Raw genomic sequence first — 22241 nt, 5'->3', positions numbered from 1 at the left:
ACAGGTCCGTCCCATAACGATTACTGAGACGCTTCGTTTGACTTCCCTGCAGCAGTCTGTTTGTTTCTCCCTGTTGTGTTTTTCTGCAGTGTGTTCCCAGTGCTGTCTTGTGGTAGCTTGTGGGGATGTGTATTTATATACCGTGGCCTTGCATCGTTCTGACGGATAGACCTGCCTCTCTCTCCGCACATGATATGATGCTGTGGTTTGTAAATGATCATTGAAGTGTACAGCGCCAGTATGAATATAATATACTGGCTCTCACAGTTTAAAGACTAGGCTGTTGTATATATGTCAATCCATTATTTTTGCAAATTATATGAAGATGATTTATCTACCTTTAGTGAAAGAGAGTGATACCAATGTGTAAATTAGTGTCTGACAACATGCTGATGCTCCAATAAATAAAACTGTTTTAGAAAAAAAAGGTGTCATGCCATTTTTGTTGATTACAGTACGACAGTATTACAGTAAGTGGGTTTGGGCCAGGTAGTAGTTTGTGCATAGCATACATGTAGGCAGTACATTTAATTAAGAGCAACTTTATTAATCTCCAAGGGGAAATTCAAGAATTTTGTCATGTTTAGTTGTTATGTTGTATATTTGCAACAAACAAAATAATTTGTGTGGCACAGTGACTCACATAAAGGGTAAAGGGACAGGTCATGATTTATGATGTATAGGAAGTGCTCATATGTTACATTAATATGCATACAGTGTAGCCCACACTCATGCAGACACTTAACGGATGCACGCACCCAGAATACATACACCAATCATTTCAGTAATAAAGGGGGGAAGTGGGTTCCACAGCTTCCAGGGGCGTTTACTAAGAGGCTGGTTCATTGATAAACCAATGAGGCCTGCAGGTATATCTAATAGCAGGTTTACCACTTCCTGTAGGTTAACTGGTTTATCATTTAACCATGTTCTTACCCCCCTTGATTATGTATGTTGTTCAACAGCTACACATCCATTGTGAGCCACTTTGACGAGATATATCTAATTGTATTGAGCAGAAGTAGAATCTTGGATATGTAAGTACAATGGCTATAACATAGTTGAAATAATGCAATTTCATACCACTAGTGTTGTAATTACTCTCTAGAGTATTTTATACAACTCTGCTGATGTTTGTACATAATAGGAAAATACTTCCTAATATTCTCTAATATGTATTCCTCTTTCTTTGTTTTTAGTTGAATAATGTAAAATCCTTCATGTGCTTGTATTAATCTTAGTTCTTTGCCACATGTCACTGTCATTGTTGTGTATTTCAATTATTTCATATGTAGCCTATAGCCTCATTTTGGGTAAGATAAGTTGTATAGCCTAGGGGTAAGAGTTAATTAAATTGCAAATTTGATCTAAAACGTTGCCTTCTGACGCACAACGCCACCGTATGCACCAGATTGATATCAATTGCTTGGGAGGCTTTATTGTGCAGCTGCGCCCTCTGGCGGATACAGTTCAACCTCGGTGACGTCAGCCACACAAGATAGGTGCGTGCAGTCACGCACGCACCACTTCAGGCCCAAACGCATAAACTACAAGCCCCACAACGCTGGCGCTCTACGTTTGCGCACTTCGGTACTCTGTGACGGAAAACGCATGCACGATCTATGGGACAAATCACCGACTAGACAATGACCAAAATATAAGTCTACAGAACGATTTCAAGGTATTTAAATTGACATGGAGATGGCCACGCAAATTAGCTTGAAAAATGGCCATAAGGTGGACCATAAGGTGAGGGCGGACATAGAAAGACACGGGAAAGAAAAGAAGAAAAAGAAAAGGGAACAGCAGTCTCCATTTCTTGACAAGCACCAGAGATTGGAGAAAGAGGTAAAGAAAGCTAAGCCTCATCACTACAAACCCTATGGTCTGTCGCGGCCAGATACCCAGCTGCAGGCTCAGCGGGATAGACACGCTCCTCAACCCCATGCCCTCACCAAGGAACAGGCTCCCGTGCAGGAGCACCGACATCAGCAGCACCATGGCATGAAGCGAGAAGGAGTGGTGGTCTGTCCGACTGCGAAGATGACGAGGACCGAGTTTAAAAAGAAGCCGCCTGCGCCCGTAGTGCCCGCGGCGCCGCTTTTTACTTTCACTCCACTGAAAGTAGAGAAGGCCAAGAGTCTCGCCAGCAACAAGGAAAAACACGGTGAAACACGGCACTTCAAACTTAAACCCAAGAACGAAAACTCGGATGCAAACATGAAGATTGAAATATGCAAAAAGAAGAAAGGTAAAATAATGTCCAATTAGTGCATTATTATTATTATTATTATTATTATTATTATTATTATTATTATTATTATTATTATTACCGTTGTTGTTGTTATTACATCTAATTTGGTCCATTGTATACTAGCTCAAGTACTGAAAGTGGCAATCTTGAAGCTTCCTTCATGAGGATGTAGTCTCTTTTGGTTCACAATATTTGCCTAACCAATGTAGATGAAACCATTTTACATTTGTTTTCGGAATATGATAACGTAGACCAATTTGTTATTGACCCTATGCACACCAGGGTTCTTATATTCTCACTTTTAGATATCTTTTTTCTCCTATGAAAACCCTAATGACTTCTTGACTGCTGGTTCACCCCCCAGAGTCTCGTGATGAGAACGGGAAGGTGCGCCTGAAGGAGGAAGAGGAGGCGCGGCTGCTGCTCAAGCGCAAGAGGAGGAAGAAGAAGCACCATGAGGAGGAGCGCAGGAGGAAGCGCATGCGCCTCCTCCACGACAAGGAGGTGCAGACCGAGTTGGACAGAGACAGGAGAAGCGTGCCGGCGACCATTAAGACAGAGACCTTGACATCAGGAGGACCACAGAAGTGGGACTCCCAGTCCCAGCCCCATCCCCAGCCCTTTCTCTCCCACCAGGAGCACTCCATCCGCCTGGCAGCGTTGCCCAGCAACCGCTTCAGTGGCCTCATGCACGAGGAGGTGCAGCCCAACGGTGGCGGGCGTATCCTGCACGCCTACGCGGACGAACTGAGCCGCCTGGAGCCCGGCGACATGGAGAGGTTCGCCCAGGACTTCCTGGACCGGACCTTCTCGGAGAGGACCGGCGCGGCCCGCTACGCCCTGGCCGTGGTGCACGGGGCGGCCGCCTACCTGCCGGACTTCCTGGACTACTTTGCCTTCAACTTCCCAAACACGCCCGTCAAGATGGAGCACATGGGCAAGAAGGACATCGAGACCACCACCATCTCACACTTCCACTCACAGGTAGTTTAGTGTGGCTCTGTGTGCTCATCATGTAGGGCCGTCATGGGTAAGCGGTTAGGGCGTCAGACTTGTAGCCCAAAGGTTGCCAGTTCGACTCCCGACCCGCAAGGTTGGTGAGGGGAGTAATTAACCAGTGTTCTCCCCAACATCCTCCTCCATGACTGAGGTACCCTAAGCATTGTACCGTCCCGCTGCACTGCTCCCTTTCAGGCCGCCTGGTGAGGCAGGTGAGGCATAAATGCATAAATAAGGCATACATGCAATTTTGTTGTGTGCAGTGTGCACTTATGTGCTGTGGAGTGCTGTGTCACAATGACAGTGGGAGTTGGACAGTGGGAGTCCCAGTTGGACTTTCACTTTCACTTCACATTACATTACACTGCTGACACCAGGCCTGGACTGGTAACTAATTACATTACATTACACTTAGCTGATGCCTTTATCCAAGGCCAATCACTGTTATTTAGGTACAGGGTATTGGTGACTTTGTTGGGTTAGGTGCCTTGCTCAAGGACACCTCAGCCATGGATGAAGGTGCTGATGAGGGCAAGATTTGAACCAGCAACTCCCTGATCTAAAGACCAGGGGTACATTCCAATTTGTGACCTTGCTTCCTCCACTTGTGCTTGTGGCCTCACCCCGCCTCCTGGCCCCTCCTCCGTGGAGAAAACAATTAAGTTTCCCTGTCAGCCTAGTCACAAAAACTTTTGGGGGACTGTTTTTCATTCACCATCCCAATTGCAAAAGAGAAAAAGACGTTACAATTGAGCTTTTGCGAGATATTCAAATATAATGCTGTTGTCAGTGATGTCATCATGACATGTTACTTCCTGGTACGAGGCCACAAGCACAAGTGGAGGAAGCAAGGTCGCATATTGGAAGGCACTCAAGCACTCTAACCATTGAGCCATGGCTGCCCCACTACACTACTGACGCCAGGACTGGACTGGTAAACATGATATCACACTTAGATTTTCCAACGCCACTTACTACAGTTATTTACAGGGTACTTGTGACAGTTCCTTGAGCAGCATGGGGGTTAGGTGCCTAGCTAAGGGGCACCTCAGTCATGGAGTGTAGTAGGGGGTGGAAGGGTGGGATTTGAACCCACAAGCTTCTGATCTAAAGTCCATGTCCTTAACCACTAGGCCACATCTGCTCTCTCCAATATAATCTCGCATACATGGCATTTCCTGGTGAGCCAACAGTCCTCAGGGATGCTGTTGGGGTTTCTGTATTTTCTGATTCTTAATTCTGAGACTCTGTGAGGCTCAGAATTAAGACGGTGCCATGCAGAAGTGCCTATTTTTTCGTAATCCTTCTCCATACCTGGCTGACACTTTTATCCAAAACCACTTAGAGATATTACAAGTTATTGTTTACAGTCCCTGGAGCAATGTAAGGTTAGGTGCCTTGCTCAAGGGCACTTCAGGCATGACTTACTGGATAGAGAGGGATTTAAGCATGCAATCCTCTCATCCCTACGGTACACCAACTCCCTCACCATAAGGCCCCTCAATGCAGTTGATAAGGAATTAATTTAGGAGGAAATTAAGAAAGGGACTGTTGTATTCACTGCTTCTAACGTCCATGGGTGACCCTTGTTCATATACATGTACATATATATATCAGTGGGGTCATTTCACGCTGAATCTCTGAATGATCCTGCAGCACGACTTCACGAGTTGTAATAAAGTAGTAATAGAGTAGTGTAAGTGAAGAGTACCCCACCTGACATGAGCACCCCACCTGATACATGAGTACTCCACCTGTAATGCTAATTTGGGCAGTGTCAGTTGGGGAAACACATGTCAGTTGGGGTAATACTACTTTACTTATAGGGGTTGGACAAAATAATGGAAACACCTGTCATTTTAGTGTGGGAAGTTTCATGGCTCAAGTGGACCAACCTGTTGGCCAATCTTCATTAATTGCTTATTGTGTGTGAAAAGTCAACTAAAAGAGAACCAAAACATCCAATGTCCAAAACATCATTCACATTCACAACCAGCAACCAGTCTTCATCCAGCCCTGCAGGTGGCAGACAACAAATGCAACAGCCACACCACAGCACTCCAACTCTGACTTCCTGTCGAGAGGGAGGGACTTCCTGTCAGGCGGCCATATTGCTCTCAGATCACCACATGCTGCAGAGGAGAAGGAGGCAAATGTTTGTTGAGAGCAAAAGCTCTGAAAAAGACAGACAAAACCAAATAAAGAAAACTAAGAAATCCCTCAGTGAACTGGTCAAACGCAACTGGTAGGAGATTTGATTTTCGTTACTTACCTGGTGTTGGAATGTGGAGGAAAATGAACTTTTATTCTTCATGTGTGAAATGTTTGGTCTCAGTTGACAACTGACTTCATTTAACAGTTAGGACTTAAAGTTAAATGTTGTAGTTTTATACTGCTTAATTGCTGTAAATGTTAAGTTTGAGAAGCTAAAACTTACTTTGTGAAAGAACTTCATCAGTGGCTCAAACCATTCAATTTTGACTAATGCTTTTGTTTAAACATTCCAGTTTCTAATCTACTTCTTACTTGGTTAGTAGTAGTAGAGTAACTTTATAAGGAATTTGGTATTTATGATTTAATGCTAAACTCAACTAAACTTAAAGGTGATTTGTGACTACTTTATTTTAAACTTTAATGCAGTGATTTATGTTTGTTTGAAATTAACACAATGTATCTGTTATTCTTATGTTTAAGGTTTTCAACCTATCTGACAGACTGCTACAACCCCTTCAACCAAAGAAACAAAACAAAGAAACTCAATAAAAAACAAAAAGGGGAATCATCTTGTCTGAGTTGTTCCTTGCGTGACCTGGCTCTTTTCAAGTTCAAGCACAACTGAGGGAACTATCAAAAAACACACCAGAACTTGACAGTTGAAAACCAGCGTGACGAGGCAAAATAGACGGAAGGATCAACGGCCTCCAGTCGACCTTGTCTACGCAAGGAGAACTGCAAGAATGGCGGAAGAAGCCATTGGAAAGTCCATCAAACAGCTGAAGATGGAGAGGACTTCAGCAAAAACAGCCTTCACAAAGCAGGCAAACTACCTCTCGAGGGAAATTAGACACCTGACAAAGTCAGACATTCAAAAAGAATACATGGAACTCTGCTCACTCTCCAGGGATGTCTACTACGCGAACGACGAGTACCAGCTAGGTCTTCTAGCGGAGGCTGACGGAGAGGAAGATGAGGAGAAGGAGCTGGACCCCAAGGATGAAGCAGACCTTTCAGAGACCGAAGAAGACTGCAAAATCAGACTGGAAGAAGCCAGAAACAATGTGCAGTCAAGTCTCTGGTCGAGGTACGCCAAGGGGGAACTGACCTTCTCCATTGAAGAAGCAGAGTCGGCCTGTGAAGAAGCTTGTGCAATCCCTGTGTCCCTGGTCAACCAAAACAGATACGAGCACCAGGTGGATACCATGAAGAAACTTGTCGCAAATGCAGTGACTACATTCAAAGAGTGGGAAGAATGGCTACCCAATGAGGAGAAGACTGAATTGTCTGGCAGGATTAAGGGCTTACGAAGGCTGAAGAACAACCTCGAGGCAAAAAAGGCCGAATTCCTGATAGTGCAGAGAACTGCAGAGGAGGAGGGGCAGAAAACAAATCTTCAGGCCCAGTCAGCACCACAGCCAGTCCAGCAGCTCACATCGAAAACCCACTTTGCTCAGTCAATGAGGGCCACAGCTGTGAAAGAGCAAGAACTCTGTGACACAAGTGGAAAAGCCACAAGAGATAATGCAACGGTGCCCATGTGTACTTACCCGAAGGAGGAGTGCAGGATCCTTGAGGAAGACTCTAGTGACGATGAAGTGGTTACCTCCCACAACCTGGAAAGTCTGGAGAAGAACACCAGAGGTGTCGAAGATACCCTGAAAACAGGAAAAGTTCTGAAACCCTGGGTCCAGTCAGGTCAAAGTGGGAGGGACATGCTCGCACCAGAAGCATCATCCAACCAAGTCATTCTCCCAAACCAAAGGAGAGGAGAAGATCACAACGGCCTGAAAGCCAGCTACCCTGTCAAAAGTAACGAACCAAACCCAATGACCTCAAAAAACTTCTCCACGAAAAAGAAAAAGACAGTGGGTCAAAGACTCCTGGAAGAGGTAAGAGAGAAAACTCTCAAACCCAAACCACTGACCAGAGCACAGCTCAAGGAAACCACTCACGATGCACCATCTAGAGGTACAAGAAGCCCAGTGAAAGTCACAGGCAAAAGAAAATGTGATGCTCCAAAGAACACCGCAGGTGGAAACAAGCTTAAGACTCAACCCCAAAGACCACCAGCTGGTTCCGCAGTGAAAAAACTGACTAATAACAGAAAATTCAGCAGCCTAACGAAGGAAACCAAAGTTGTTGCCTGGGAGTGGAGAGCTGCAACGAAATGGAAAAGGCTACTGGTAAAATCCCCAGCCAGAAGTAGGCCAAAGTGGGAGGGGCTTGTGTCAGAAGACATTAAGACCAGAACCAAGCAAGATGCACGGGAACCTCTTCCTCGCAGCTCGAGATGTGGCATCCATCCAATACACCACCCTCAACAGTGGCTGCGCACAAAGATGCAGAAACTTGCCAGTCATCAGTGTGAACTCTGACAAGAAGGGTGCTGTCAGGTAAACAAAGAAAAAAGAATCCCCTCAACAATTCTGCACAGAGATGTATGACGTGTCATTGTTCTGCTACCTGTTGAGGAACAAAAGCAACAATCAACAACCAAGAGAAAAAAAACCCAACACTGACCATCACCAACTCTTGTGACCTCTCTGGGTTCCAGAACCGAGAGGTCAAGTGGGAGGTGAAAAGTCAACTAAAAGAGAACCAAAACATCCAATGTCCAAAACATCATTCACATTCACAACCAGCAACCAGTCTTCATCCAGCCCTGCAGGTGGCAGACAACAAATGCAACAGCCACACCACAGCACTCCAACTCTGACTTCCTGTCGAGAGGGAGGGACTTCCTGTCAGGCGGCCATATTGCTCTCAGATCACCACATGCTGCAGAGGAGAAGGAGGCAAATGTTTGTTGAGAGCAAAAGCTCTGAAAAAGACAGACAAAACCAAATAAAGAAAACTAAGAAATCCCTCAGTGAACTGGTCAAACGCAACTGGTAGGAGATTTGATTTTCGTTACTTACCTGGTGTTGGAATGTGGAGGAAAATGAACTTTTATTCTTCATGTGTGAAATGTTTGGTCTCAGTTGACAACTGACTTCATTTAACAGTTAGGACTTAAAGTTAAATGTTGTAGTTTTATACTGCTTAATTGCTGTAAATGTTAAGTTTGAGAAGCTAAAACTTACTTTGTGAAAGAACTTCATCAGTGGCTCAAACCATTCAATTTTGACTAATGCTTTTGTTTAAACATTCCAGTTTCTAATCTACTTCTTACTTGGTTAGTAGTAGTAGAGTAACTTTATAAGGAATTTGGTATTTATGATTTAATGCTAAACTCAACTAAACTTAAAGGTGATTTGTGACTACTTTATTTTAAACTTTAATGCAGTGATTTATGTTTGTTTGAAATTAACACAATGTATCTGTTATTCTTATGTTTAAGGTTTTCAACCTATCTGACAGACTGCTACAACCCCTTCAACCAAAGAAACAAAACAAAGAAACTCAATAAAAAACAAAAAGGGGAATCATCTTGTCTGAGTTGTTCCTTGCGTGACCTGGCTCTTTTCAAGTTCAAGCACAACTGAGGGAACTATCAAAAAACACACCAGAACTTGACAGTGTGTGAAGTCTGAAGGTTCAATTAGCAGGGTACCTCTTGCATCCACAGTTAATCCTGTTGGATGTGGTTCATCCTTCTTGGTGGTATGCAGACATTACCTTGGATACCGTGGCTCTTGATGCATCGCAAAGACTTGCTGTCTCCGTCAAAGATGCAACAGTTACACACGCACCAAGAAATTCTCCTTTTTGAACTCTGATACGTCACCCATAATGTTGTGTGCATTGCAAAATTTTGAGCAAAACTGTGTTCTTACCCTGCTAATTGAACCTTCACTCTTCACTTTACTGGTGCAATGTGCAATTAATGAAAATTGTCCAATAGTCTGGTCCACTTGAGCCATGAAACCTCCCACACCAAAATGACAGGTGTTTCCATTATTTTGTACAACCCCTGTATGTCACGTACAAAACTCTGGAAATGCCCTTTTCTGGAATCTAACCATATATTCCAGCTTTGCAGGAGATGTTTTTAACAATCAATTTTGCCCAGCCATACTTGTGCCCTGTTTTCTTGTGGCTAGCCATATCAAGGTTTTTTTAAATCTATCAATCACTACTATCAGTCACTCTTCTTTTTTCTGTCATTGGAATACCTTGCTGCGGTATCAAACAAGCTGTAAAAATAAACCTTGGCTTACCTTGGCACGTTGTAGGTGAACAGGACGTACTGCTCTGGGACGTACCGTTCTGGAGCCATGCGGCAGATCAGTCTGGTGGGTGCTGTGGACGAGGAGGTGGGCGACTATTTCCCAGAGTTCCTGGACATGCTGGAGGAGTCTCCTTTCCTGAGGGTGAGTCTACTAATAGCCTGGGCGAAAGGCGACTGTTGACTCCGTCAAACAGTCTGGTGAAAGCTTAGAGGAATCTGTCTCCATGGAGGGTGGGAGATGGTCTGAGCTTACTCTGCCATTTAAATTCATTGGAGTTCTGAAGTCAAATTAAAATTCAAATTGTGCTTTATTAGCATGACTGTTATGATATAGTGTTGCAAAATCATACAAATAAGACAAAAGTGTTACAGGCTTCCTGGGTGAGTTCTGCGTCACCACTCTCAATTGTTAGCTGATTGGCTAAACAGTGAGCGAACCGAGCTAGGAGGGTTTCGCCAGAATATGTGCGGAGCCAAAATCTTTGGGTGGAAGTACATAAGATGGCGTTGCCAGGCTAAGTCTACCATGCCTTTGCTGTGGCTGCCCCATGCCTCTGGAATGATTTGCCCCCCGACTTCAGTCTCCACCCAACTCTACTACTTATAAATCCAGACTAAAACATATTTTTATACATACTTTGCTTCCCAGTTCTAACCTTTCTGTCTTTTAACACCTTCGATGTATTTTTTTCTTTTTTAACACCTTGCACAACGTGTAATTATTTAATTTGAATGCTTGCTGCCCTTATGCTGCAAAAATGTTTTATTATGCTGCTAAAATTGTTTTACTGTTTTTATTATTGTTTTAGTTAGACACTGTACAGCACTAAGTTAAACACTGATAACGAGAATCTGCTGCAGTTGGGAAAGGAGACTTCAGGAAGAGCACATCTTTGCTCTATTTCTGGTTGGGGTGTCAGTGTGACACCTCGCAAAGTTTCTGTTGCAAAGTTTGTGTCTGGCAGCGCTTCACACCGTGCTCCAACTCCCCTTACCCGTTATAAATCGAACACAAACCCACCGCAACATATGGCTCACTGCTTAAGCCTTAAATGTATGGTCTGTCTGTCTGTCTGTCTGTCTGTCTGTCTGTCTGTCTGCCTGTCTGCCTGTCTGCCTGTCTGCCTGCCTGCCTGCCTGGTCATCTGTATAAGTCTTACTGAAATTCCTTGTAAGGCCAAAAGTGTCTTTTATTTTCAGCTGTGTTGCAACTGTCGTCATCAGCCACCTGAAAGCTTAGTGCTGTGTGAAATGCTCTCATAGATTTCATATGGGGAATTGTTAAGAATTGTGCATTACTGTCTATAGGAGCTTTTGTGTTAGGTTAATGTGTAATGTGTGTGTGTGTGTGTGTGTGTGTGTGTGTGTGTGTGTGTGCGTGTGTGTACGTACGCAGATGACCTTGCCCTGGGGGACCCTCTCCAGCTTGAAGCTTGCCTGCAGATCTCAGAGTGATGACGGGCCCATCATGTGGGTGCGGCCCGGGGAGCAAATGGTGCCCACAGCAGACATGCCCAAGTCACCCTTCAAACACCGCAGGTACATAAACACACACACAGATACCTTCATATGTACATACTATTGACTTAAAAACCCACACACATAGGACACGTGTGTCACATACAGTAGGTGACACACTTACAGTGCCTATAAAAAGTCTACACACCCCTGTTCGAATGTCAGGTTTTTGTGATGTGAACAAATGACAGAAAGACAATTTCACAACTTTTTCCACCTTTGAAAACAAAGTCAAAGCTTTACAGGGAAAATATAGAAACGCTGTAATAGTCATTGAAAGGTTACGTGGGTAGATGACGTGACGTGTAAATTTTGCTGTCACAGGCTCTTAAAATTAAGTAAATTCATGCTTTCAAAATTGTCAATGCTTTAAATGATTAAACTTATGTCGTTGTTGTGAAAAAGTAATGTGTAATAAATCCAGAGCTTAAATAAGTATACTTAATTTTGAGTCAAATGTCACATTTGTCCTATGGCGTGACTGAGGCAAGCCTGGTTCTCCATATTAAAACATTTTTAAATAAATAATCAAAGCTCAGTCATTTGTCTAAACAACCCTGGCATGTTTTTCAAGGTGTCTATTTTAGCAAGTGGCAATGCTAAAATTTTTTCCTGTTTTTCTGAGACCGTATGGACTTATGAAACTTTGTCGCAGAAAACAATGTCCTGTGGTGTGACATCATATTTTTGGTTAATTCTGTGGATAATTATCTATTGTTGAAGCTCCAGCGGTACATAAATTGTGACTTTAGACCCTTAAGAAGCCAATGGCAAGGGTGGATTTTAGATTTTTCTCTCAGAGTTCTTCAGTCAATCAATTATGTTTTGCTACCACAAGATGTATTAGTTTTGTAGTCCTTTGGTGTGACAGCCATAAAATACATTTTGACAATAGTGTATATTTTTCATATTTTTTTCTTATGTAGATGTATGAAAATGCATCTTACTAAAGGTGAAATTGTATTTCAGTTGGCAACGACATGGCTTTAAATTAACTCAAAAGCTCAAAAGTCCTATGGTGTGATGGTAAAAGTCCTATGGTGTGATGGTAAAAGTCCTATGGTGTGACACTTTGGAGTATCACACCAAAGGACAAACAGGTCACACCAATGGACTAGATATTTGAGAAATAGCTTTTAAAACAACTGTTAGTACTGTACGTACTGTTTTTGTTTTGTTGTTTGACTAGATAAATATTATGCATTCAAATTACTTATTCCTTTATTGGCCTTTGGAATTTATACTTTGATGCATTGTTGATGAATATTTGCTGTTGATTTTAGATACTGTCAAATGATATAAAATGTCATTAATGGTGCTTTGAAACCATAAAATATAACGGTAACAGCGAAGGAAAGATCAGTGAGAGAGTATATAGAGGAGTATAGATGAATAAAGTATGCTGTGGAGAGCTCAATATACAGCATAAATGTGCTGTCCAGTTTGGGATACCAAACAGGCACTGGCCACTACACACTACAGGTTCAATGGTGTGACAGTCATAGCATACCTACAAAAGTGTGATGGTCATGCCAAGGTCACACTTCAGTATGAGTCTTATGATCTCTGCAGGTTACATTCAATGACCGCATGGCTGTCATTAAGAGTTACGATAGGCTGATAATCGACGATTCAAAGACTTATAAGTGTAAAGTGTAGGTCAATATTGACTACAACATTATATTATGATCAAAAGACAAAATAATCATGTTGATATATTTGTTTCTGGCTCAGTTTTGCATTTCTGTCCTTTAGCGTGACATGAATGTCCTACGGTGTGACATGTTTTAAACGCTCAAATATTTGTTTGAGCTAAACAATATGTTTGATAAACACTGAATATTGCATTAGGGAAGAACAAATTATTGTCCCTGAAAAGTTAGTATAAATTCGGACAATTTTGAACATTTAAAAGAAAGATATCCCTGTTTTTCCTCGAAGGTTTCTAATAATCTCACATCTAATGGGAAAAAAATACTTAAATGGTAATTTCTCATTAAATTAAGACTTTAAAAAATTGCAATAAATATGAAGAGTGTAACAATGTTCATAAAACTCCATCAAGCCATTTCTCTCATTTTTTACATGACAAAAACCTGGCATTTGGACAGTGTGAAGACTGTTTATAGACACTGTATGTACTCTGGCTGTATGATGGGCAGTCATGGGTTAGTGGTTAGGGAAGTTAGTGGCAAGACAAGTTTATTTATATAGCGCATTTCATACACAGATGCAACTCAATGTGCTTCACAAAGTTAACAAATGTAAATGAAAGGAAACAGGGAAGAAAGAAGGAAATAAATTAGAGTCAACAGACTTGTATCTCAAAAGTTGCCGGTTCGACTCCCGACCCGCCAGGTTGGTGGGGGGAGTAATTAACCAGCGCTCTCCCCCATCCTCCTCCTCCATGACTGAAGTACCCTGAGCATGGTACCATCCCGCCGCACTGCTCCCTTGGGGCGCCATTTGGGGCTGCCCCCTTGCATGGGTGAAGCATAAATGCAATTTTGTTGTGTGCAGTGTGCAGTGAACACGTGTGTGCTATGGAGTGCTTTGTCACAATGACAATGGGAGTTGGAGTTTCCCAGGTGGGCTTTCGCTTTTATGATGATGTGTCCACCATGTCCATGTACAGGTCAGTGAGTGAGCTGCGGGCGCTGCAGTATGTGCGTCGGGCGTGTGAGCGGCGGGAGGTGTTGTTTGAGGACCGCACGCGGGCACACGCCGACCATGTGGGCCAAAGCTTCGACTGGAGGAGCACGGCCGCCGTCGGGGTCCTCAAGGCCGTGCAGTTTGGAGAATGGTAAGGCTCTTTGCCCATTCCAATATGCAACCTTGCATCCTCCACTTGTGCTTGTGGCCTCATGTTTTGCTGATGCCCCGCCTCCGTGGAGAAAACAATTCAGTTTCCCTGCTGTCAGCCTAGCCACACCAATTTTTGGGGGACTATTCTTTATTCACCATCCAGTTTGCAAATGAGAAAATGACTTACAATTGAGCTTTTGCGAGATATTGAAATATAATGCTGTTGTCAGTGATGTCATCATGACATATTACTTCCTGGTATGAGGCCACAAGCACAAGTGGACGACGCAAGGTCACGTATTGTGTCTCAAATGGTGCACTTGTGCACTTCGGGCACTATGTTTCAGTGTGTAGGGTGCTCGCGCTGAAAATTCAGTGCACTGAAAGTCCAAACTTTCCATCGACACTACGCACTAAAGACCTACAGAAAATAATGTGACAAATGAGGCAGATAAGTCACATCAAATACACAAATATGTTACATAAAATCAGAAAATGAAATACTGTGCATGTAAAATCCAAATGAATATCTCGTATGGTTTCCCATAGCTTGAAGCAGGGTGCGATTTGTAAGGGGCATGGGGGGGATTGTCCCCCCTTCTGGTTCTTATATTGCCACTTTTTCACTCCCTTTTTAATCACTGCTTAATGTAATTCCATTGATATTGCTTAAAATCTGAAACATATCCCCCCTTCTAGTTTTCTGACAAATAACACCCTGGCTTGAAAGACCATGCGTTTCAGCAAATACTAAGACTTTATTGATGGAGGTGCGATGCTGACTTTTTTGAATCCACTTATAATTCCAGGAGCGACCAGCCACGAATCACTAAAGACGTTGTGTGCTTCCAAGCTGAGGACTTCAACGAGGTCGTGCAAAAGCTCCAGCTTGACTTGTACGAGCCACCTGTGTCTCAGGTGAGTTAGAGGCTGCCAGAGCATGCCTGTCTCAAATTCCACAGAATCAAATATTATTGTACAGTAATTGTAGTTATAATAATAGTTATAGTTTTAATAGTAATATCTTTGTATACATTTTCTTATTATTTGAAGCCACTGGCTGATGATTAGCTTCAAAGAAACTTCCTGTGTCTGATCAGGACGATGAACAAATAATTAAAAGCTTTCATCATATCACTCACACAATTCTTTAAAAAAAAACACATGCACCTTCTGTTACTCAGGAGATTATCAGTAAAGAGTATTTAGATCTTGATTGATTTCGATCTTCTTGATGGTCTTTTATTGTCATAGTACAAAAGTCCCTCAAAGGTGATCAAAATTCTTCCTCCATAAAACTGATATATTCACATAAAAAACATTTACCAGTCATTTTTCCTGGGTAGGGCGGGTACAGGTGCTTTTATTTTTTTTTTCTCTTCAAATCTGTCAAGAGCCTAGGATGTGTGATTTAGTTGGTTAAGTAACCATGGGATAACCCAACTTTAGTGAGCCTAAGCCTAATATGTTTTGAATTTAGACTATGTAAAGTAATGAATATGTTTTGATATGTTATGGTTTGAATTCAGACTATGTTAGCATCTCTTCCAGAGTAATCTCTTGATAATCTCTATCTCTAGGATTATTATACTACTGTGTGTGTGCATGTGTGTGAACTTTCTCACGTGAACCCCGGACAATTGTATCCGTACGGCAGCCTCCAGAGCTGGTGTGTGAATGTGGGGCTGTGTATGTGTGTATGTGTACATATTTAAAAGCGCTTTGAGTCAACTTCATAGTTGTGCAGTGTAGCTGCGCTATATAAATACAAGTTACATTGTAAGTAAAGGGGGGATAAATCACCACACACTGGTCTTATTTGCTGGTTGTTTATTTCATGAACAACACATTCGGAGTGAACCTGATGAAGCAACAGCGAAACGCGCTGTTCACCAAATAATTTACCAGCAAAGAAGACCAGAGTGTGGTGATTTAGCCCCCTTTTACTTGGATTACCTTTACTACACATCATCAGCACCTGGACCGTGGATGTGCACAAGGACTCTTTTTTCAGTACATTTTGTATTGTATTGTATTTTCTATTGTAAGTATGGTTTCTACTCCACAGTGTGTGCAGTGGGTGGACGACGCCAAGCTGAACCAGCTCAGGCGCGACGGAATTCGCTACGTGCGCGCTCAGCTGTGCCACCAAGACATCTACTTCATCCCGCGTAACGTGGTGCACCAGTTCAAGACCATCTCAGCCGTCTGCAGCCTGGCGTGGCACATTCGCCTCAAGCAATACCAGCCAGAGGCCCCGCCCGCCCCTAGCAACAGCACGCCCACCCCTAGCAACAGCTCTGCCACGTCTGAGACCACAGAGAATGATCACACAGCCAAGGCACTACCTGATCAGGCTCCTGCTGCAGCGCGGATCCCTGTGAAGCCCGCCTCAGACAGTGCACTGAGAGCATCAAAGCTCTCACAGTGTGAATGATGACACATACTGCGTGCAACGAAAAGACTAACCTTGTGGAGATGGTAGACACACCAATTTTTGTAAGTGTGTTGCCAGAGAGTCGACGAGGAGGAATTTCTTGTGGGTTTGTACATACTGTACTTACAAAAATGCAGTGACATTTTTTTATTTCTATTTATTATTTATTTTTATGAAGTTCACCACGTGGAAAGGTACTTTCTTGGTTCCTCTCAAGCCAAAGGGTGCCGTGGAAGGTAACGTGTTGTTAGTGAGAGGTTTGACATCTGTGGCATGTGGTGAATCGCAGGGCTTTGGTTACACATAGAAGTGCCTATTCTTTACCGACCACACCACCCATGTCTCAGATACTGGCTACCTTATGGGAATATCTGAAAGATTAGTTAAAAGCCCGCACATCCAAAAAAAAAACAACCAAATGACAAGATTAAAAATAAAAAACTCTGCTTCAAACAGGAGTTCTCTGATCCCACTGATCAAAACCAAAATAGGAGCAGAAAATTCCTAGCTGAAGCGGACTTTTTCATTTTGATGGCAATATCTGACCTGCAAGAAAGACAGGAGGACACAGAAGTCTTGTCCAACGTGCTAAATTCAAACTTTGAACCTGGACTAACAGTAATGATGGACTTGCTATCACATAGGAATCCTATGAATACCGTACTTAAAGGGACACTGTGTGAGATTTTTAGTTGTTTATTTCCAGAATTCATGCTGCCCATTTACTAATGTTACCTTTTTCATGAATACTTACCACCACCATCAAATTCTAAGAATTCATTATGACTGGGAAAATTGCACTTCTCCATTGTCCGCCATTTAGAATTTCCAGAAATAGCCATTTTTAGCTGCAAAAATGACTGTACTTGGACCATACTAGAAAATATTTGTTTATTACTTAGAAAACTTTCATGTAAAGATCAAATTCGGCAATTGGCAGCCCAGTTTCAATGAACAGCATAGTTGCAGTACCCTTTTTGACCATTTCCTGCACAGTGTCCCTTTAACTTGAATTAGGAAAGGGGAAGGAACAGCAACTATTATATATGTATATTCCTTTTGCAACTCAGAGCTAAGTTTGATATTGTGCAGTAAAAGGTGATCCACAGTTATGGCTCCTCATGCTTTCCGGGAAAATTGTCAGCCCCGTCTCTCGGGAAATGACCCAGGCAGGCTTTTCTATGATGATATATGCAAATTTATCAGTTAGATTACAATCAAAGGCTGTACTTTTTACACAAGTTCACACAACAATCTTTGCTGATGCTCGAATTGTTGAAGGGTCTTCTCTGTAATGTATCTAACTTTGTAAAGCCCGTCAACACAAGCTAGAGGAAATGCATAGAAAAAAGAAAGAAGGTCTCCACACTGTTTCTGCTCCCAGTTTATTCAACACGTTTCAACCAGTCTGGTCTTCGTCTGGTATACTGTAGGTACACCTGTTGAATAAACTGCGAGCAGCAACAGAGTGCGGACCTTCTGTCTTTTTTTGTTTCATCATGTTTTAAGTCCGGCACCTGTTTTATCTGGATGTGCGTGCACTCCATAACGCTACAGAGGAAATGCACAGGCCACATGATCTCCAGGTTGACATGTAGAGGTGACTTTTATGATTTTCTGGTATATCCACGAGTAAATGGATGCCTACATGCCTTTCACAAGCTGGTGTACTGTACCAACACAACAATTGAGTTTGGCAAATGGTGAACTAATGAGTGCTATCTTGCAATAATTATAGTTTGTGTAATTTTGTATGGTGTTTGGGTTTGAGAAGTAGGTTTTCCTTTACTTTCAAGCAGAGACGTTGTTTCTGGTTTTGAGCACTCTGATGAAACTGTAAAAATGTTGTGATTATGAATAAGGACACCTTTTTACATAATTATATAAAGTATGCCTGGGGGAAATTTTGACAAATCTAGACAAAATGTTTTCCCTCTTACTCGGCAGCTAAAGTTATTATTTTGTAGTAATGCTTGTGAGGATCGGGTTGTTTTTACTGTGGTAGCGTACATATTTACCTGATCAAGTGGGTATTTGAGGGGGAGCGTGTCTATGTGCTCACGGCCTAGTGGTCCCACTGCCCAATGGTCCCACATCAGTAAAAAAAATATATGTATATACTTTGTAGGCTCAATGGTCCTGCTGCCATGCCTAACCTTAAGTCAGTAAACACCATCAGTATCCAGGTAATACCTTTAAACCACAATCTAATGACCTCTAACCATGCTCTACCAATAACAGTAGAAATGAACTTACCAAAACCTTTCCCTAATAATAACTGCAGTGGTATCATGCCTAAACCGAAGTCAGTAAACACCAACAATATAATACAACAAGACACTTACCTCTGTGGGAGCAATTGGTCTAAACAATAATTTTTAAAGTCTTTGGGCTGTGGGAACATAGGGCTGACCCCATTTGGGGATAAGGGAGGGGTGCCGTGCTGTGTGTGTCAGTGAAAAAAATAAAAGCTCTTATCGATGTTTGTATTTATGCCTCGTGTGTTTCTCTCTGAAGATTCACTGATCCAGGTCATCTACAGTAAGTCAAAACCGTTTAGGCAGCTGGACTTCATTTTTATCGTGTGTGAGTGTGTGTGTGTGCGTGCGTGCGTGCGTGCATACATGCGTGTGAGAGAGATGTGCCTAATGGTTAAATGTACGCAAGGGTGTGCTACATGTTAAACATGTGCAATAATGTAAATTAGTTATGTATTTACGTTTTTTTCAATTCATTCTCAACTAATTAAAGTTACTCTACTCTTATAGCGACTTAATGAAACACACCCAATATTTTTTTTTGCATCTTTATTAATACAAAAACAAAAATAACCTATGCTCTAAGTTTTAAGAAAATCACATCGTATTTGCTCAGCTTGAACACTTAAAACTTTTCAAGAGTTTGATACCTGAGATAAAACCTCCTCATACACCTTTGTCTGCATTGACATTTCTCAACTGGTGGCAGGAAATGACTATGGTCCAGGATGCACAGCATTTCCAAAGCATGTATTTGAAATGACGACTCCCCTGACACCCAGAGAGCACTGATTGCCATGTCCAAGGCAACTTATCACATTTGACAACAATTTAAAGTGTATACATTTTTTTGTGGCTGCTCTGTATTTTGCCCATTCCTGACTATGTCTATGACTTATGAATAATTAGCCTGGCTTTCACTAGACCTGTGTAGTTCCAGGGGGCTCCACAAGCTCCTCCACACACAGATGAGGTCTTTTGGGAAATTTTTCGATCTGGAACTTGATGAAGCAATTAACAAAACAAACAAAAAAACAGTGTTCGCTTGCTTTGAGGAGTTATTTGACAACTGTATTGTAGACAACCACATATTTATTCTTTAACAGATCAACAGAGAACAGTTTTGAATGAATTTGTTTGTGGCAAGGATGGACAAATAGTAGATAAAGCCATGTCTTCTGATATAGGTCCTGACCTCTCCTACACCTAGAGTTCTTTCCTACATCCTAACTCCCCTTGTGGCCTCCTGATGATGTCACAAGACACGATTGACGACAAGTTTAATTCAATATTTCACAAAAGCACATTTGAAAGGTCATTGTCTCTTTTACAATCGGGATCTGAAATGGGCAGAAGTGCCCCAAGTTGTCGTGGCTAGCTTCACAGCTGAGAAACTTTATTGTTTTCTCCACAGAGGTGAGGCGTCACTTGAAGTGCGAAGCCACAAGCACAGGTCCAGGACGGAAGTCAGGACATTGAAAAGCACCCCAAGTGTAGTGTTTCTCAACGGGGGCGCTACAGCCCCCCAGGGGGCATTGGGGAGCCCTAGTGGGCCGTTGAGAAGGACACAACTGATTGGGGGCGGGGCTTAGTCACCATTGGGGGGCATAAGTCTAATTTTATTTTTAAATTCTACGGGGGCATTGGCAGGCTTATGATGAGGCCAGGGGACGTTAGGAGGCTTATGAGGAGGTCAAGGGGGTGTTTGTTCAAAAAAGTTGAGAACTACTGCCCTAGTGAGTGGAGCTTGAAAAGCTGTGCAGAGCTAACACAGGTCTGGTGAGAGTCAGGCCAATGATTGAATGCAGATGTTTGTAAAAATTGTCGTTTTTTTAAATCCGTTAATATATTCTGATCCCAATTGTTTTATCTATAATGTGGATAATACGATCACCGTTGTGACAATTGTGTAAAGTTTCAATGAACAGCATACTGTAGTTGCCATAGCTAGGCCTTTAAACCTTACAAACTCTCTTGCTTTTGGATTCTATAATGGTCAACTTGAGAGGTAGCAAAAGCTTTAATAATTCATCGTTTATACATACACAGGTCATTCAAGAAGCTGAGTTTTTCCTTTATTTCATGCTTTTCATTTACACAAAAAAGGAAGATCTTTCCTCTGAAAGCGGTTCTTTCCAAAAACTCGTCGAATGGTTTTCTCCTTCACGCTACACTGCCACCCACAGACAAAGCATATTTAACAGACGAAGCATATTTATGACAGCTCTCGACAGTATACAGTACATGCAGATTCACTGATGCGTGTGAATAAAGTTATTTTGGAAAACAGATGGACGAAAATGTCCATTTATATTTTAAAAAAATGCCCAGCTGTATAAACACTAAACAGCATAAAAGACAACGCGTCTTGTGTGACGCAGGCCTCCTCTAAGACTTGCAACATCTCAGAGGTGTGCTTTTTGTCATTACACACCTGAATCAATCAGCCTTCAAAGTAGGCTTCACAGTACCAATTAGTTATTATGCAGTGTAATATGCAATTTGTTTACTGACCATCACTGTCTATTGTCCTACAGTATGAATATTGGGCAGCCTTTTCTGTTTACTGTTTATGTCTCTGTGTTCTAGCCTGGGAACTCCCATACTATACTGCCTTTAGCTCTACACGATCACTTGTGATTAGGTCTGGTGTTAACCAGGCAATCTATGTTCATGTCTGCCCGCATTTATATTTACTGTAGGCCTATGTGCTTTGCTGTTGTGTGTCTTGTCCATTATATGTATTTGAAATTAGGGATGTGCCTCAACAAATTCCTATCAACTGTGTCGACATGGAAATAAAGTTCTTGAATCTTGAATCAATATGGCTCAAGGCTTCAAAGTACCAATGAGTCTGGCCACATTTCAATAACTAATTTGAGGCAACATCTTGTTCAGCTCCGTAATGACTTCTTCTCTGACATGGACCCAGCACATCTGATGATTGATTGCACACGCAGTACCTCTCCCGGCTCAAACAACACACACTCCTCCTCAGTCTCTATGATGGGAACACACACCAACAAAAGTGCCAAGCAAGGGGGGCATTCCAAGAAGATGGTTAAGTTGTAAACCTGGCTAAGTTAACCTGCATGAAGAGGTAAATCTGCTAATAGTCAGCCCATAGGTGTTATTTGGTTAGAAAAAAATAAGGGCCCCAGGCTCTTGTATTAGATGATTTACCCCTACCTCAACCTGGATTACTACTTCTTTAAAAGTTTTTTTTTGTCTTTTACAACTTTATTTGACAGGACAGTTTGACAGGTGGACAGGAAGCAAATGGGGAGGGAGATGGGGAGGGGTCGTCAAACGAGAATCAAACCCGGGTTGGCTGCATGGCAGACGAGTGTCCTACCGGTTGGCCACAGCAGGGCCAACCTGGATTACTACTAAGCCAGGTTTTTGGAATTCTCCCAAGAAGGTTGAGTCAGTCGAGTTGATGTGGGTAGCCAAAATAAATAGCAAAAGAAAAAAATAACAATTCTGGAGATGGTGGAGACAGAGGCGATTCTAGGTTCAGGTGGGGCCACAAGCGAAATTTCAAAGGAGTGAATGTATGAAAGAAATTTGCCACTACTGTAG

At 42.3% G+C, this 22241-nt stretch overlaps 1 protein-coding gene across 1 annotated transcript; it reads left to right on the top strand.

Annotated features, from left to right (window-relative positions):
- The first annotated feature begins 1608 nt into the window (after nucleotides 1–1608).
- On the top strand, nucleotides 1609–18878 carry LOC134456934 (lysine-specific demethylase 9). Its single transcript, XM_063208596.1, has 7 exons — nucleotides 1609–2251; nucleotides 2619–3238; nucleotides 9646–9783; nucleotides 11038–11180; nucleotides 13795–13962; nucleotides 14774–14882; nucleotides 16033–18878. The coding sequence occupies exons 1-7, from the start codon at nucleotides 1696–1698 to the stop codon at nucleotides 16399–16401; spliced, it is 2103 nt and encodes a 700-aa protein (XP_063064666.1). The 5' UTR covers nucleotides 1609–1695; the 3' UTR covers nucleotides 16402–18878.
- Nucleotides 18879–22241: the final 3363 nt, after the last annotated feature.

Source organism: Engraulis encrasicolus, chromosome 10 (genome assembly GCF_034702125.1).
Source record: "Engraulis encrasicolus isolate BLACKSEA-1 chromosome 10, IST_EnEncr_1.0, whole genome shotgun sequence".
NCBI lineage: Eukaryota > Metazoa > Chordata > Actinopteri > Clupeiformes > Engraulidae > Engraulis > Engraulis encrasicolus.
Note: the sequence above shows the minus strand (reverse complement) of the source record. Positions and strands in the feature narration are given on the sequence as shown.